Genomic DNA, 16,923 nt, shown 5'->3' with positions numbered 1-16,923 from the left:
CCCCCTCCAAGAGATCGTTAGCTATGGAAAGAAGAAACATATTTTGCTTAATCGGCATCGGATTGGTCAATCTCGGTACAACAAAATGAAACTTTGCAAGAATTTTGATAAGGGTATCAGTTCATGCATGCCCCCCCCACCCCCGAAAACAATTGGCTCATTTAGTTCTAAAGTGCTTGAAGTTAAATTAGACAAAGCACATTACATAAAGCACATTACAGCTTGCAGGTGCAGCAGGTGGTCAGGAAGGCGAATGGGATGCTGGCCTTCATAGCGAGGGGGATTGAATATAAAAGTAGGGAGGTCTTGCTGCAGCTGTATAGGGCATTGGTGAGGCTGCAGCTGGAGTACTGTGTGCAGTTTTGGGCGCCGCACCTGCGCAAGGATATTTTAGCCCTGGAGGGAGTGCAGAGGAGGTTTACTAGGCTGATACCGGAGTTGAGGGGATTGAGCTATGAGGAGAGGCTGAATAAACTGGGCTTGTACTCGTTAGAGTTTAGAAGAATGAGGGGAGATCTCATTGAGACGTATAAGATGATGAATGGGATGGATAGGATAGAGGTGGAGAGACTCTTCCCGCTCAAAAAAGACAGTAGGACTAGGGGGCAAAGCCTCAAGATAAAGGGGAGGCGGTTTAGAACGGAGTTGAGGAGGAACTTCTTCACTCAAAGGGTGGTGAATCTCTGGAATTCTCTGCCCGTTGAAGTGGTGGAGGCTGCCTCGCTAAATATTTTTAAGAAGCGGGTTGATGGGTTCTTGATAAGAGAGGGGATTAAGGGTTATGGGGAGAGGGTGGGAAAGTGGAACTGAGCCACGACAGATCAGCCATGATCTTATTGAATGGCGGGGCAGGCTCGAAGGGCTAGATGGCCTACTCCTGCTCCTATTTCTTATGTTCTTATGTTCTTATTATAATCTGCATCAATAATTGCTGAGCTGTCCATTAACAATATAATAAGAACATGCTATAAAGCTATGACCTACTCACCAGAAGCAGTGCAGTCAGCTTCCCCACAGGTTTCTTGGGATTCATGGCATTTGAATCCTTTCAGCACATCAGCTTCTTGCGCTGCTGCTTTTGTTTTATCAAAGGCCATTTCGTAGACCATCCACCTCAGATGATCAATCAGGGTGGCACAGTGGTTAGCACTGCTGCCTCACAGCAGCCAAGGACCCAGGTTCGATTCCCGGCTTGGGGCACTGTCTGTGCGGAGTTTGCACATTTTCCCCGTGTCTGCGTGGATTTCCTCCAGTTTCCTCCCACAATCCGAAAGACGTGCTGGTTAGGTGCACTGGCCATGCTAAATTCTCCCTCAATGTACCCGAACAAGTGCCAGAGTGTGGCGGCTAGGGGATTTTCACAGTAACTTAATTGCAATGTTAATGTAAGCCTACTTGTGAGACTGATAAATAAACTTTAGACTTAAAACTTTGAAAACTTTTTAAAATTTTAAACTGTAAACAATGCATTTCTCAGTGCCCTCAGGAATATATCAATTTTTGACATTCTTTTCTCTTTTAAAAGGCAAAGTAGAGAAAAGATAATTTTTCCAGCATGCTAGGGTACAGGATTAATCTTTTACTGCTAGTATTGTGTTAGGACTGATTTTCCCATTTATCTGCGAGGAGTAAGGGAGAGGCATTTGTGCGAGGCAGAATGGTTTATTTTAAGCAGCAACATGAGTCTATTGAAACAAGCGACATCTGACGAGGTGCCTTTCTTTTCCTGCCGGAAGAATTATTAGTCTCATTATGCTGGATGATACAGAAAGTAAAATATCCTCTCAAAAATTAATCTGGTAATCACAAAACCTGCACAATATGACATTTAATATGAGAATGAAAGCATAAGTGTATTTTCCCAGCTGACAAAGCAGTGCAATGTTCAGATTTGAGGCCCAGTATTCTACCATTCAGTATCATTTTTCAGTCAAGGTGGGGTTCTAAAACTGCATAAAATGTTTCCCACTGCACAGGTCAGCCATTAGAGCATTTAAAATCAATTACATATGCACATTTAAATTAGGATTTGGCCTTGGGTGCTCGCTAAGCTTTTCTTCTAAGATGAGCCACTTTTTAAGATTAGGTGGTCTACTATTCCGTGATGCACTCCAAAAGGAAAATTAAATCAAAGTGATACTTAAGTCATTTGCAACAGTCACTTGACAACAAGGAAATTTTTAGGGAAAGGATGAGGTTATTTATAAGTCTGGTCCTTCCTGATCAAACTTGCACATTTCATCTTAGAATTGCATAGAATTGACAAATAGGCCTTTGAACCTAACTGCAAAGATGTGCTGGTTAGGTTGATTGGTCATGCTAAATTGCCTCTTAAATGTCACAGGGATTAGCAGGGTAAATGCGTGGGGTTATGGGGATAGGCCTTAGGTGGGATTATTGTTGGTGCAAGCTCAATAGGCCAAATGCCTTTTTCTGCATTGTATGGATTCTATATATGAGTTCTATGGTCCTAACTGGTCGATGCCAGTGTTTGTGCTTCACAGAAGCGTCATCCTTCACTATTTGCACATCCTTCTATCCCTTTTTTCTCCTTGAAAATTATACAATGGGTTCCTCTAAGGGTCGGTATTAGAAGAAAAGCAATGATCCAAAGGCCAAATGTAACAAGCACAATTTAGAAGTTTGCAGGTGATGCAAGAACTTGGCAACATAGCAGGATAGCAAGTGATATAGTAACTGACCTCAGGAGGACATAGACAGACACATGGCAGACAGGGTTTAGATGGAGAAGTGTGAAGTAAGGCGCTTTGAGAGGAACAACACAGACAGGCAATACAAACTAGATGGTAAAATTTAAGAGGTGATGAAGCAGGAGAAAGAACATTCACCAATCTTTGAAGGGAGCAAGATAGGTTGATGAGGCCTTTAAAATAAGATCATGGGTTACTTAGCTTCATAAATAGGGGAACTGAATATAAAAACAAGCAAGTGATGCAAAACCTGATTAGGACTCAGCTTAAGTATTGTGTACAATTATGGACACCACGCTTTAGAAAGAATGCCAAGACCCTGGTGAGGGTACAGAGCACTTTTACAGAATGGTACCAGGAACTTTAGTTATATGAAGAGATTCGAGCAACTGGAATTGTTCTGCTTCGAGCAAAGGAAGCTATGGGGAAATTCCATCAAAGCATTCAAAATTCTGATGGATTTTAATGGAGCAAATAAAGAGAAACCATTTCTTCTGGCCAGTGGGTCACAGACTTAAAACAATTGGCAATGAACCGTAAGGAAGGTTATGCAAGCAGAGGGCAGGATTTTCCATCCTTTCCCACTGGCAGGATCTTCCAGTCCTGCTGAAGTCAACCCCCTGCAGCATGTTCCCCAGCAGTGGACATGCTATGCAAAAGCCTGTAGGCTTCGGTGGAATTAGAAGATCCCAGAGTGTTAAGATCTGGAATTTAACTGCTTGACAAGGTGGTGGAATCAGGCTCAAGGGGAACAAAACTAATTTGCAGGGTTATTGGGAAATGAATTGGTCAATTCTTTCAAAGATCCATCATAAGCACAGTGGGCCAAATGGCCTCCTCCATTCTATTCGATTTTATACTATTTAACTTCTCCATAAATACATCCCTGCTATGCTCCTGAACTACTCCATGATGATCTGTACATTCTAACAACACCTTGGTTAAATAAGTGCCACCTGAGTCCCTTACTGAATTTATTAGTAAATATCTGATGCTGGTTTCGGGTTCTCCATGTGGAGACATCTTCTCTATGCTTACCCTTTAAACACCTTCAAAATTTTAAACCTTTATTGGGTCTTCTAATACCATCTCATCGCATACCCTCAAACTCCTTCCTTTGAAACATTTCCATTGAATAGATTTATACTGCCGTCTGCTGTGACCCTGAAAGCATTGCTGCCGGTATGCCAAGGGTCTTCTTTGTAAATTTTACCAACACCATTGAGGCCCTGAAGCAGTTAATCAGACCGTCACCCTGAATACGTACTTTCATTTCAGCCAGCCAGCGATGAGGATCATTTTCTAATCCAGGTGTAAGTGTTATTGCCTGCAAAGAAAATTAGATTGCGGTTTGTTTGTTAACAGAAGGGATTGCATACAGAAAGAATGATTGCTCAAAAAAAAACTACTTTCTAGGCAGCAGAGTCATACAGTTTATAAAGGAAATTAATTAGGCTCACGGTTCTAAAGCATGAACCTTGATTGATTTCCTGCTGAAGCCCTGGAACACAATCTCAGGAAAGCTTGTACACACAACAGCAGTTAGGAAGTCACCAGCACTCTACCTCTCACCAACTCCAGTTAGTCACCAGTCACCTTTCATCATTTGCGCATTCTTTATGCAGAAAACTAATGTGATTTGCAAGCAAGTCCATCACAAGTTATTCTTGCACTGCAAAAATCTCATTTGCATCTTACAGAAGACATTTAGCTCTGTTTGCACTGCAACAGCTGTGTACCTGTCCACAAAACATAGTGTCGCACGCAGGCTAAAGGAGCCTGGCAGGGGGCTGCAAGGGGAGAGAGTTGAGACCACAGATTCTGATGGCATTCCAAAAATCAGAAAAACATTAAATGCACAGATTGTCTCAAACACTTTCAAATTCAGTGATTAATTTTTGAAACGTTTGGAGGGCGAAAAGACAGCAGCAATTTCATGCACAGCAAGATCAGAGAACGGTGACTAGATGAATAAGCAGCCGAAGGATGGCTGAGAGTGGCCAACTGGAGCTGTGCATGAATGGCAACTGAAACCCAAGGTGGAATTATTGCCTTAAGTTCAGTTAAATTCTCCCTCAGTGTACCTAAAACAGGCGCCAGAGTGTGGCGACTAGGGGATTTTCATAGTTACTTCATTGCAGTGTTAATGTAAGCCTACTTGTCACTAATAAATAAACTTTAGATAGGACCGAGGTACGCAGTGGTGTGGGTACAGGTTCATTACTCTAGGAAATTGACAATGCAGTGGGATTTAAATGAGAAAATTACTGGGAAATCTGTTCAAGACGGTAGAGAAATTGTAAATAGTTAAGGATTCTTCCAATGTGACTACTTAACTGAAATTCTCCATTCCTCAATGCCAATAACATAATAGCAAGATGTCAACCATTAAAATTATTCAGTGACTGTACCAGTGCTGCAAGCAATACGTTATTTTTGGGTACAGTTTAGGACTGTTGTGTTTCATTAGTCCTGTAGTTATAGTTAGAATTACTAATACTTAAGTGACTTAAGCAAGGTGAGAGACTGAGTATTGTAATAACAGATAATTTAGCACCCTCTTCTGGAAAGGACACATGGAGCATCACTGCAGGGACAATTTTGCAGGTCAAAAAGAAACACTTGTATTTAAATAGCATGCACACACAGAGAGCGCTGGAAAAACCAAGCAGGGCTGGTAGCATCTATGGGGAGAGAAACAGAGTTAACACAAGAGTCTAATATGACTCTCAGATCCAAAGTCATATTGGCCTTGAAATGTTGGGTGGAATTCACCCATCCTGCCCATCGTTGGTTTGGTGGCAGGTGGGAGTGGAGTATCTAGCGCATCAGAAACCTGCCAGTGTAAAACCGTGCAGCAATTCTCCCACTGGTGGTTCAGCCTACTGGCTGGCTGCTGGCGTGAATGTCTTTTGTATCTCATGAATGCTCATGAAGAGAGCAGGCCACTGGTGTCCCATCAGTCCTTTCAATCTTGTCAGCATGAAATTAAAACCAGATTGCTAATGAGCAGCATGCACAAGGTGATCCTCAATTTCCAAGAGGCTTTGGGGTGAGTGCAACACTGTGCTGCTACTGATGCGCTGTACATCACCCGATCAGTGCAAACCGGTTCCTGCCTCCAATTCCACACCGAGCTATTTAGGGTGGAGGTGAGGAGACATTTCTTCACCCAAAGAGTGGTGAGCCCATGGAATTTATTACCACAGGGAGCAGTTGATGCCAAACATTGAATGTATTCAAGAGGTGGCTGGATATAGCACTTGAGGCGAATGGGGTCAAAGGATATAGGGAGAAAGCAGGATTAGGCTATTGAGTTGGACGATCAGCCATGATCATGAGGAATGGCAGAGCAGACACAAGGGGCTAAATGGCTTCCTCCTGCTCCTTGTTCTATGTTTCTACATTTCTTTGTTTCATGCAAGTACTGAGCTGCTGGGCCAATGGATCTATCTACATCACCATCTCAGATCAGTATTATGCCTGGGGTTGGGGTGTACAGGGGTCTCCTTGTCCCAGCACCACACATCAGTGTCTATCTGAACCGGACTCTACTGTGGGACTCTCACTGCCACCATAACAAAGATCTGAAGTTCCACTGGGGTTGGAGTAGGAGGTGAGGCTCAATGGTCCAACGAAAATAAAGGGAGGGTGGGGAAGCTATGTGGAAGGAGGGGCTGTGCAAGAAGATGGGGGAAGGGTGAAGACTCACGATGGCACATAAAGGAGCAAAGAGGTGATGGGTGACGATGATGAACAATGGAAGGCAGCAGGAAGACCGGGAGGAAGGAAGCTGGATCCTGCAAAGCTGCATGAAAAGCTCACAAACAAGAAGGCCAAAGGGATACTAGATCACTTAGAGGAAGAGGAGGCACAAAGATTCCAGATGAGGAGGTTGGGTAGAAGTCTAAGTGGCCCATGGGCGCCTCACAGGTGATGGGTTGGGGTTGAGGGGAGGGGAAACGAGGTTGAATCGAAGAAGAGACTTCCTCTTGAGACTGTTCTCCTTGGACAGCAGAAGGACAAGAGGAGATCTGATCGAGGTTTTCAAAATTATGAGGGGGCTGAACAGAGCAGACAGGGAGAAACCATTCACACTCGTAAAAGGATCAAGCGCGAAAGGGACACAAATTTGAACTGATTTGCAAAATAAACAAATCTGATAGGAGAAGGAACTTTTTCACACAGCGAGTGGTTGGTGTCTGGAATGCACTGCCTAGAAGTGTGGTAGAGGCAGGTTTATTCAAGGGGGCATTAGATAATTTTGAATAGAAACACCATATGGATAGTAGGCAGGGGAATGACACTAAGTCATAATGTTCAGTCGGAGAACTGGTATAGACACGATGAGCCAAACGGCCTCTTCCTGCATGGTAACAATGTTGTGATACTTGAGGGGGCAGACCTGGCTTCGGTTTAACATCTTATCAGAAACAGAGTACCCCTGATGGTGCGGCACTCTCTGAGTTCTGCACTGGAGTGTCAGCATTGATATTTTGCTCAATTCCTGCAGCAGGACCTGTGCCCATAACCTTGTGACTGAGAGGCATGAGAGGCATCCACTGAGACACAACCAATCAACAAGAAAAGCTGCAGAGCAGATGAATCAACTGAATGCAATTTATCTGCCTATAGAATTCAGGTGCACAGAATTTACATAGTCAAGAATGTGAGCACCTTGAATAAAAGCAGCAAAATAAAAATCTATTACTTCAATTGTCATTCACAATACTTCAATACCTCCTAACTGATTTATGGTGCAGTGCTGGAACAGAAAAACATTCAAAAGAAAAGACATACATAAGGGCAATGTATTGTTAAAGGAATGAAAGCAGCAAGAATTATCATCTGCACTCAAGTCAAATTGAGTTGAAATAAATGACCAAAGTGGTGAGACAGACAGAAATGAGGAGGGCAGTCGGAAATTAATTTTACGTATGAATCTATTCCCTCATTTTTCAAGTACATGTTCTTGGAAATTAAAAATTCTATTACAAATATGATGAAGACACTCTGAGAAAGTTTTTTGATATGAATTAATTCCACTGATAGCCAATGACATGTACAGTACTGTTGGCTAGTATCAGATAGGCCCACGAGTCAAGTTCTTGCCTTTTAAGTCAGATGTGATGAGCTCATGCCTCACTCCAGGGAGTTGGGCAAATAGACTGCACTTTAATGCAGTGCTGAGGAAGTGCTGCACTATTGGAAGCACTTCCCTTTGGTTGAGATATTTTGCCAAGGCCTTATCTACTCTCTCATGCATTCAAAAATAAAAGCAGCATGAGTACGTCATCTGGTATACTGGCAATACAACAAAAAAAAGACTGATGGGTCTCACTGCTGGTTATGACACCTTGCTATGTGTAAACTGGCTTGCTTACAAAACAACAGCGCCTACATTTCAAAAGCATTTCATTTGCAGCATTGTGAGGACATGAAAGGCACTGTTTGAACAAAAATTGTTCTTTCTCTGCAACATCTTGCATTTATATAGCACATGGAGGCCCAAGGAACTCTACAAATAAAACTTGACTACTGGGAGAGGTGAGTTGCAGGTAAAGTATTAAAGAGTGTCTAACAGGATAGGGAGTGGTGTCATAAGGTTGGATAGTACCAAATGTGACACCTTTATTCAAGATAGGGTGTAAGCAATTTAGTGATGGGTAAAGTCTTAGAAATTATATTCAGGTAGAACATTAATGGGCACTTGTTTCAGTGTGGTTAACAAGTCACAAATCCAAATGAGAAGTGAGAAAAGGACTAGAGGAAATCTCAAAATGAGTCAAGTCAATCTGCTCTCCCACATCTCTACTCACTCTCATCAACAGTGCACCATCAATAGCTGCTTAAATACAGGTCATCTGCCTGCAGCCTTTGCTGAAAATGAAATACTGATGACAGGGATCAACACAGCAGGTGATGGAGGAAGGGGAGAACAAACTTAAGTTAGTTGCGTAAAGTCAATAAGAGTTTACATTGATTACTTTGAACTTGTCACCAGGATCCCTGGAGAGGAAATCACATGCAGCATCAATTTCTTTTCCTACAGCACAAAGGATCGTCTCCTGCTCGGTTTGGACTCTTCTAATCTGATCTTTAAGCTGAAATGTCATTTCCTCCAGTTGCCTCGTACATTCTTCACCGTTAACTGCCAGTTTATTCTGCAAAAGCAACATAAATGGTCGTCGTTACAGGTTTCTAAACTAATACTGCATTCAGTATTCAGAAAGACAAAAGGCACAAAAAAGCAACTTGGATTTACATTGTGCCAGAAGAGAAAATGCTAGAAAATCTCAGCAGGTCTGGCAGCATCTGTAAGGAGAGAAAAGAGCTGATGTTTCCAGTCCAGATGACCCTTTGTCAAAGCTCTGACAAAGGGTCATCTGGACTCAAAATGTCAGCTCTTTTCTCTCCTTACAGAAGCTGCAGATCTGCTGAGATTTTCCAGCATTTTCTTTTTTGGTTTCAGATTCCAGCATCTGCAGTCATTTGCTTTTATTTGATATTGTGCCAAGATACTCCCCAATCACTTCACATTTAAAGTACTTAGGAAAGTGTGGTCAGTTTTGTAAGGTAGGGAATCAGAGCCAATATGTACAGAGCAGGATGCAACAAATTGTAGTTGATAAAGAACTAGACAAAGTATTAAACAATTTGTTCAGATTTCCTGCACAGTCCACAGTATTTTGCTTTTCTTTCAAAGTTACAATTTGATAAAGATGTTTAAAATTATGAATGGATTTTGATAGAGGAAGCAGTGAGAAACTATTTTCTCTGACTAGTTAATAAGCAGTGAAATATGCCTGAAGGCCAGATGGAGAAGAAAGAATCTAAAGCTAGTCTTTACATGGGATAGATTTGATTTGATTTATTATTGACACATATTTGTATACAGTGAAAAGTATTGTTTCTTGCACACTATGCAGACAAAGAATACCGTTCATAGAGAAGGAGAGAGTGCAGAATGTAGTGTTACAGTCATTGCTAGGGTGTAAAGATCAACTTAGTGTGAGATAGGTCCATTCAAAAGTCTGACAGCAGCAGGGAAGAAGTTGTTCTTGAGTTGGTACGTGACCTCAGACTTTTGTATCTTTCTCCTGACGGAAGAATGTGGAAGAGAATATGTCCAGGATGTGTGGGATCCTTGATTACGCTGGCTGCTTTTTCCCAAGGCAGTGGGAAATGTAGACAGAGTCAATGAATGGAAGGTTGGTTTGCGTGATGGATTGGGCTACATTCACAACCTTTTGTAGTTTCTTGTGGTCTTGGGCAGAGCAGGAGCCACACCAACATGTGATACAACCAGAAAGAATGCTTCTGTGGTGCATCTGTAAAAGTTGGCGAGAGTCACAGAGTACGTTACAGGTGTATATTCCCTGACTCTACTCAACTTTGATGTTAATATGCATCTCTTTATACTATTTTGAGCAAATCAGTAGAACTAAATTAATAAATTATGTGTTTCTTTACATGCGCTCAAGTAACCATTCAATCAATGCCCTCCACCTGCATGTGATTAATTGTTGATACAATTAACAACCAGACGCTGCAGATTTAAAATAATTGGGAAGAGAGTCAGAGAGGAAGCAAGGGGAAATATCTTCACATGAAAAATCATTAAGATCAGGCACAAAGAACCTGAAGGGCTGGTGCAATCAGACCTCATAGAAATTTCCAAAAGGAAGGTAGCCATGTACTTGAAGAATCAGAGCATCATAGAAGATTACAGCATTGAAAGAGGCCATTCAGTCCATCAAGCTCCAGTACAGCCACTTCCCATTGCTCTAATTTTTCTAGCATCCCATATATCTCAAATTCTCGTTTGTATGTTGCTATTGAGCCCGAAGAGGATTAATTTGTAGGGTTACGAGGAATATGATGGGATATTGTGATGACTGTCACCACATTGAATACTCTCTTTGGGGCGGCACAGTGGTTAGCACTGCTGCCTTACATTGCCAGGGACCTGGGTTCCATTCCCGGCTTGGGGTCACTGTCTGAGTGGAGTCTGTATGTTCTCCCTGTGTCTGCGTGGGTTTCCTCCGGGTGCTCCAGTTTCCTCCCACAGTCTGAAAGACGTGCTGGTTAGGTGTATTGACCCAAACAGATGCCGGAGTGTGGTGACATGGGGAATTTCACAGTAACTTCACTGCAATGTTAATGTCAGCCTTATTGTCACTAATAAATAAACTTTACTCTTTCCCTAGTGCTTCGATTCATTTATTACAAATGCCTTACTCTGTCCTTAGTTCAGTTTTGGCAACACTTCTGGTTTCCCTTAACTTTTACTTCAAACATCTCTACAGACAGGATTTATTCCAGTGTAGGATGCCAAACTCTAGTCCCACAAACTTGATTAATTCTTTGTACAACCTCGAGCACAAGGTGAAGCAGATTATCTCAATTTGTGCAATGCATTCACCACAATAAATGATGTAGCTTATCTTAATTGTGAAATTATACTTTGCATCCAGCTAAGAGTATTCCTCACAAACAACGACTATGTATTTGTCTACACAAGAGAATGAAGTTAATGTCAGAGAAGAGGAGGGGGGCATAGAAATAGTGGAAAGCATGAATTAGATTCATAATGAAAAGCAAAATACCAATCTGAAAAAAAAACTGAAAATGTTTGAAAAACTCAGTGCGTCTGGCACCATCCGTGGAGAGAGAACCAAGAGTTGCTTTGAGTCTATATGACCCTTCTTCAGAATGCTGCTGAGGAAGGAAATCTGCCATTGACACCTCATCTGGCCTACATGCGATTCCAGACCCACAACATCCTGATGGAAGTTTACATCCCATCCCATGCAGATGTGAAAATCACGCTGGACAAAATATGCACCACTACGAATAGCCTTGAGACAAAACATCCCGAGGCCTTGTTCATCGTGGCCGGGGATTTCAATCAGGCCAACCTCAAGAGCGTACTACAAAGTTACCAACACATCTCCTGCTCCACCAGAAGCCCAAACATCCTAGACCAGTGCTACACAAATATCAAACATGCCTACGGCGCTATCGCCCACCCACACTTTGGCAAATCAGACCACAAGACTGTGCATCTGCTCCCGGCTTACAAACAGAAATTGAAGCGGAGAATCCATCAAAGAGAGTCATGCAGTGTTGGTCTGAGGAATCGGATGATTTCCCACAGGGCTTCTTGGAGTCAGTGGACTGGTCAGTATTTAAAAACTCTGCGACCAGCCCGAACGAGCGTGCCACTACAGTAACTGACTTCATTAGGAAGTGTGTAGAAGACTGTGTGGCAAAGCAGCAAATCCGTGTGTTCCCCAACCAGAAACCATGGATAAAAAGGGATATCCGCTGCTTGCTGAAGTCCAGGCCTGAGGCGTTCAGGTCAGGCAACACTGACTTATACAAAAAAGCCAGCATGATCTAAGCAGATCCATTAAAGATGCCAAAAGACAATACCAGACCAAGATAGAGTCCCAGGCTAGCCGCACCGATCACCCAAAGACTACGGCAAGGTCTGCAAGACATAACAAGCTACAAGAAAAAGGCATATAAAATCGCCGGCTCCAATGCACCCCTCCCTGATGAGCTCCATGCATTCTATGCCTGTTTTGCGCAAGAAGCCAGGAAAGCATGCCCCCCCAGCTTGGATGAACCTGTAACAGAGGTCACCATTGCAGATGTCAGAGCACCTCTCCTGAAGGTGAACCCATGGAAAGCAACTGGCCTGGATGGGGTACCCAGACATGCATGCAGATCCTGAGCGGATCAGCTGACGGAGGCATTCACAGGCATCTTCAATTTTTCTTTATAGTAATCTGAGGTTCCTATCTGCTTCAAGACGACCAACACCACCCCGATACCTAAGAAATTTCAAGCAGTGTGTCTTAATGACTATCAGCCGGTGACTGTGACATCCATCATTATGAAGTTCTTCAAAAGGTTAGTCATGGCATGAACCAATTCCGGACTACCTGGATCTACTATAGTTTGCCTAACCACCCCAACATGTCCACAGCAGATGCCATTTCCCTGGCCCTCCACTCAATGCTGGAACACCCAGATAACAAGGACACCTATATCAGACTCCTATTTATTGACTACAGCTCAGCCTTTAGCTATTATTCCCACAAAACTCATCTCCAAACTCCTAAGGCCTGGGCACCTCCCTCTGTGACTAGATCCTGAACTTCCTAACTCACAGACTACAATCAGTAAGGATGGGTAACAACACCCCTCCACGAACATCCTCAACACCGGTACCCACAAGACTATGTTCTCAACACACAACTATACTGATTATACACTATGACTGTGTGGCCAAATTCCCCTCCAATTCGATTTTCAAGTTTGCTGATGATAACACCATAGTGGTTCGGATCTCAAACAATGACGAGACAGAGTACAGGAATGAGATAGAGAATCTGATGAACTAGTGCGGCAACAATAATCTCTCCCTCAATGTCAACAAAACAAAGGAAATTTTCATCGACTTCTGGAAGCATAAAGGAGAACTGTCTACATCAACAAGGACGAAGTAGAAAGGTGCAAGAGCTTCAAGTTTTTAGGTGTTCAGATCACCAACAACCTGTCCTGGTCCCCCCCATGCCGACACTATAGTTAAGAAAGTCCACCATCGCCTCTACTTTCTCAGAAGACTAAGGAAATTTGACATGACAGCTATGACGATCATCAACTGGCACAGATGCACCACAGAAAGCATTCTTTCTGGTCAAATCACAGCTCAGTATGACTCCTGCTTTGCCTAAGTTCGCAAGGAACTACAAAAGGTCGTGAATGTAGCCCAATCCACCACACAAACTAGCCTCCAATCCATTGACACTTGTCTCCACTTCCCGCTGCCTCGGCAAACCAGCCAGCATAATTAAGGGCACCACGCAACCCCAACATTCTCTCTTCCACTTTCTTCCTTCGGGAAAAAGACACAAAAGTCTGAGGTCACGTACCAACTGACTCAAGAACAGCTTCTTCCCTGCTATCAGACTTTTGACTGGACTTACCTTGCATTAAATTGATCTTTCTCTACACCCTAGCTATGACTGTAACAATACATTCTGCACTCTTGTTTCCTTCTCTATGAACAGTATGTTTTGTCTGTATAGCACACAAGAAACAATACTTTTCACTGTATACCAATACATACGACAATAATAAATCAAATGAAAAAACCAAATCAAGTTGGCTGACTCTGAAATGGCCCAGCAAGCCACTCAGTTGTTTCAAGCTGCCAGAGCGTACAAAAAGGAATGAAACCAGACAGACCAGTATCAACCTAGACACTGGAAATGTCAACACCAAACCCAGCTCTGTCAACCCTGCAAAGTCCTTCTGAAGGTTGTGGGAGAGCTGTCCCTTAGACTAGTCAATCAATAGCCTGCCATTGCCATGCTCACAAAATCATACCTTACAGACATCATCCCAGATACCACCATCACCATTCCTGGTGGCTAGGGAACAGAATGATCTGTCTGGGGGACCTCAAAGTCCATCATCAAGAATGGCTCAGCAGCACCAGTACTGACTGAACTGACCAAGTCCGAACAGTCACGGCTATTAGACTGGATCTGTGACAAGGGTAAAGGAACCAACATCAGGAAAATTCTACTCAACCTTGCCCTCACCAATCTACCTTTCACAGATGCATCTGTACATGACAATATTCGTAGGGGTGACCACTGCAGTCCTTGTAGAGATAAAGTTTTTTTTTCACACTGAGGATACCTTCCATCGTGTGGTAGAAAGTGGTAGCAAGCTGCCTTCTTGAACTGCTGCCATCCATAGTGCAGTTAGGGAGGGAGTTCCGGGATTTTGATGAAGTTACAGTGAAGAAATGCAGATATAGTTCCAAGTCAAGATAGTGTTTGACTTGGAGGGGAACTTCCAGGTGGTGATGTTCTCATGCATTTGCTACCCTTGCCTTTCTAGGTAGTAAAGGCCGCAGGATTAGAAGAGACAATCGAAAAAGTCTTGTTGAGTTGCTGCAGTGAATGGTGTAGATGGTACACACTGCTTCCACAATGCATCAGAGGTGGAGGATGCCACCAAGCAGGCTGCTTTATCCTGAATACTATCAAGCTTCTTGAGAGATGTTGGGACTGTACTCATCCAGACAGGGGGAGAATATTCCATCACTCTTGACTTGTATCTTGTGGGTGGTGAACCGCTTCAGGGAGGCAAGAGAAGAGTTACTCTTCACAAAATTCCCAGCCTCTGACCTGCTTTTCTTTTTAGACATGATGTGGAGATGCCGATGTTGGACTGGGGTAAACACAGTAAGAAGTCTCACAACACCAGGTTAAAATACAACAGGTTTATTTGGTAGCAAACACCACTTGCTTTCGGAGGGCTGCTCCTTCATCAGATGAGTGGGAGTTCTGTTCGCAAACAGGGCATATAAAAACACAAACTCAATTTACAGAATACCAATTGGTATGTGAGTCTTTACAGCAAAATCAAGTCTTAAAGATACAGACAATGTGAGTGGAGACAGCATTAAGCACAGGCTAAAGAGATGAGTATTATCTCCAAACAGGACAGTTAGTGAGATTTTAGTCCAGGCAAGTCGTGGGGGTTACAGATAGTGTGACATGAACCCAAGATCCCAGTTGAGGCCATCCTCATCTGTGCGGAACTTGGCTATCAGTCTCTGCTCAGCAACTCTGTGCTGTCGTGTGTCATGAAGGCTGCCTTGGAGAACGTTTGTCCGAAAGATCAGAGGCCGAATGCCCGTGACCGCTGAAGTGTTCCCCAACAGGAAGAGAACAGTCTTGCCTGGTGATTGTCGAGCAGTATTCATTCATCTGTTGTCGTAGCGTCTGCATGTCTCCCCAGTGTACCATGCCTTGGGACATCCTTTCCCTGCAGCATATCAGGTAGACAACGTTGGCCGAGTTGCAAGAGTATGTACCGTGTGCCTCATGGATGGTGTTCTCACATGAGATGATGGCATTGGTGTCTTTTTAGCCACAGTGTTTATCTGGCTAGTCCAATTCAGTTTCAAGTCAACAGTAACCCCATGGATGTTGAGAGCGAGGTATTCGGTGATGATAATGCTATTGATTGTCAAGGGCAAGTGATTGTTTTCAACAAGGGAGAATCCAGTCATTGTCTGGCACTTGTGTGAGGTAAAAGGTATTTGCCAATTATCAGCCCAATATGGGCGTGGTTACAGAAGATTGGAGAATTGTAAATGTACACTGTTGTTCAAAAAAGGGAAGAGCTATAAACTTAGTAACTACAAGCCAATCAGTCTAGTGTCAGCCAAATGGAAACTACTTAATGTGACTGACAAGGACAAAAGTTATTCTCAGTTGGAGATGCACGAGTTAATAAGGGACAGCCAGCATGGATTTGTTGAAAGCAAATCATGTCCGACTAACCGGATTGATCTCTTTGAAGACAGCTTGATGATGGCAGCGGAGTGAATTTTCAATTTAGTCCCACACCCTAGCTTTTTCCACATTACTCTGCAAATTAGTTCCCCATTACTTCATCAAAGAATTTGATCAGGTTACTCAAACACGTTTTGCCTCTAAGAAATCCATGCCCTTATTTATCCAGTACTTGAACAATGCCACAGTACACTGGACATAACGCAAATAGTAAAAACAGAAAACAAGTTCTGCATGAAGTATATCACAGTCACTTTAATTATTAACAAAAAGACCCCTTGGAGATCAGTTCAGATAAAATCGATTTCAAGAGGACACTCCATCAGCATGCCTTTTTTCAGATCAAACCTTTGCAAAAGACCTGACACAGAATCACAATTAATTTTTTTTCCATTCTGCTGCTCACTTGGTTGAAACAGGGAACGATGATGACATAATCAAGGAATCGACTTTAGGGGAGTTAAGCAGCCCAACAGTGAGAAAACTGAATCAATGCCATTCGTTAGTTGCTAACCTTGGGGCACTTCATCTATCATGTCACTCCGCCGTGCATGTTAATTCACATTCCTCACCATCAGCTCCAGTACCTTCCCCTGTAAAGATCAGCCACTGTTTTTGCAGAGGCACAACAGGAAGAAAATACAAGCATCTTTACTTCTGTGCCACACTTTTTTAATATAAAACCAACAATGTTATAATCTCAAACAAGAAGGGCTCATGCTTTTTTAATTAAAGTTTTGGCACCACATATACACACAAATGACGGTTCTACGTTTTCCAGTTTCAACATGGAGAAAGCCTAATGTCAGGAAATTGGTCAG

At 42.9% G+C, this 16,923-nt stretch overlaps 1 protein-coding gene across 5 annotated transcripts in view; it reads right to left on the bottom strand.

Moving 5' to 3' along the window:
- The window catches only part of cep128 (centrosomal protein 128), a 299,878-nt gene that overhangs the window by 152,912 nt on the left and 130,043 nt on the right, over nt 1-16,923 (bottom strand). For 4 of the 5 annotated variants that reach the window (XM_080202221.1, XM_080202225.1, XM_080202224.1 and 1 more), the window contains exons 15-16: nt 8,699-8,875; nt 3,979-4,038 (exon numbers count right to left, since the gene is read on the bottom strand). In XM_080202221.1, coding sequence (XP_080058347.1) covers nt 3,979-4,038; nt 8,699-8,875 — 237 coding nt within the window. The remainder of the gene's footprint in view (nt 1-3,978; nt 4,039-8,698; nt 8,876-16,923) is intronic. The other variant, XM_080202226.1, reaches the window with a different exon arrangement.

The sequence above is a fragment of the Carcharhinus amblyrhynchos genome, chromosome 14 (assembly GCF_965287045.1).
Source record: "Carcharhinus amblyrhynchos chromosome 14, sCarAmb.v2.hapA, whole genome shotgun sequence".
NCBI classification, from domain to species: domain Eukaryota; kingdom Metazoa; phylum Chordata; class Chondrichthyes; order Carcharhiniformes; family Carcharhinidae; genus Carcharhinus; species Carcharhinus amblyrhynchos.
The sequence above is the reverse complement of the archived record's forward strand: the minus strand, read 5'-3'. Positions and strand labels throughout refer to the sequence as shown.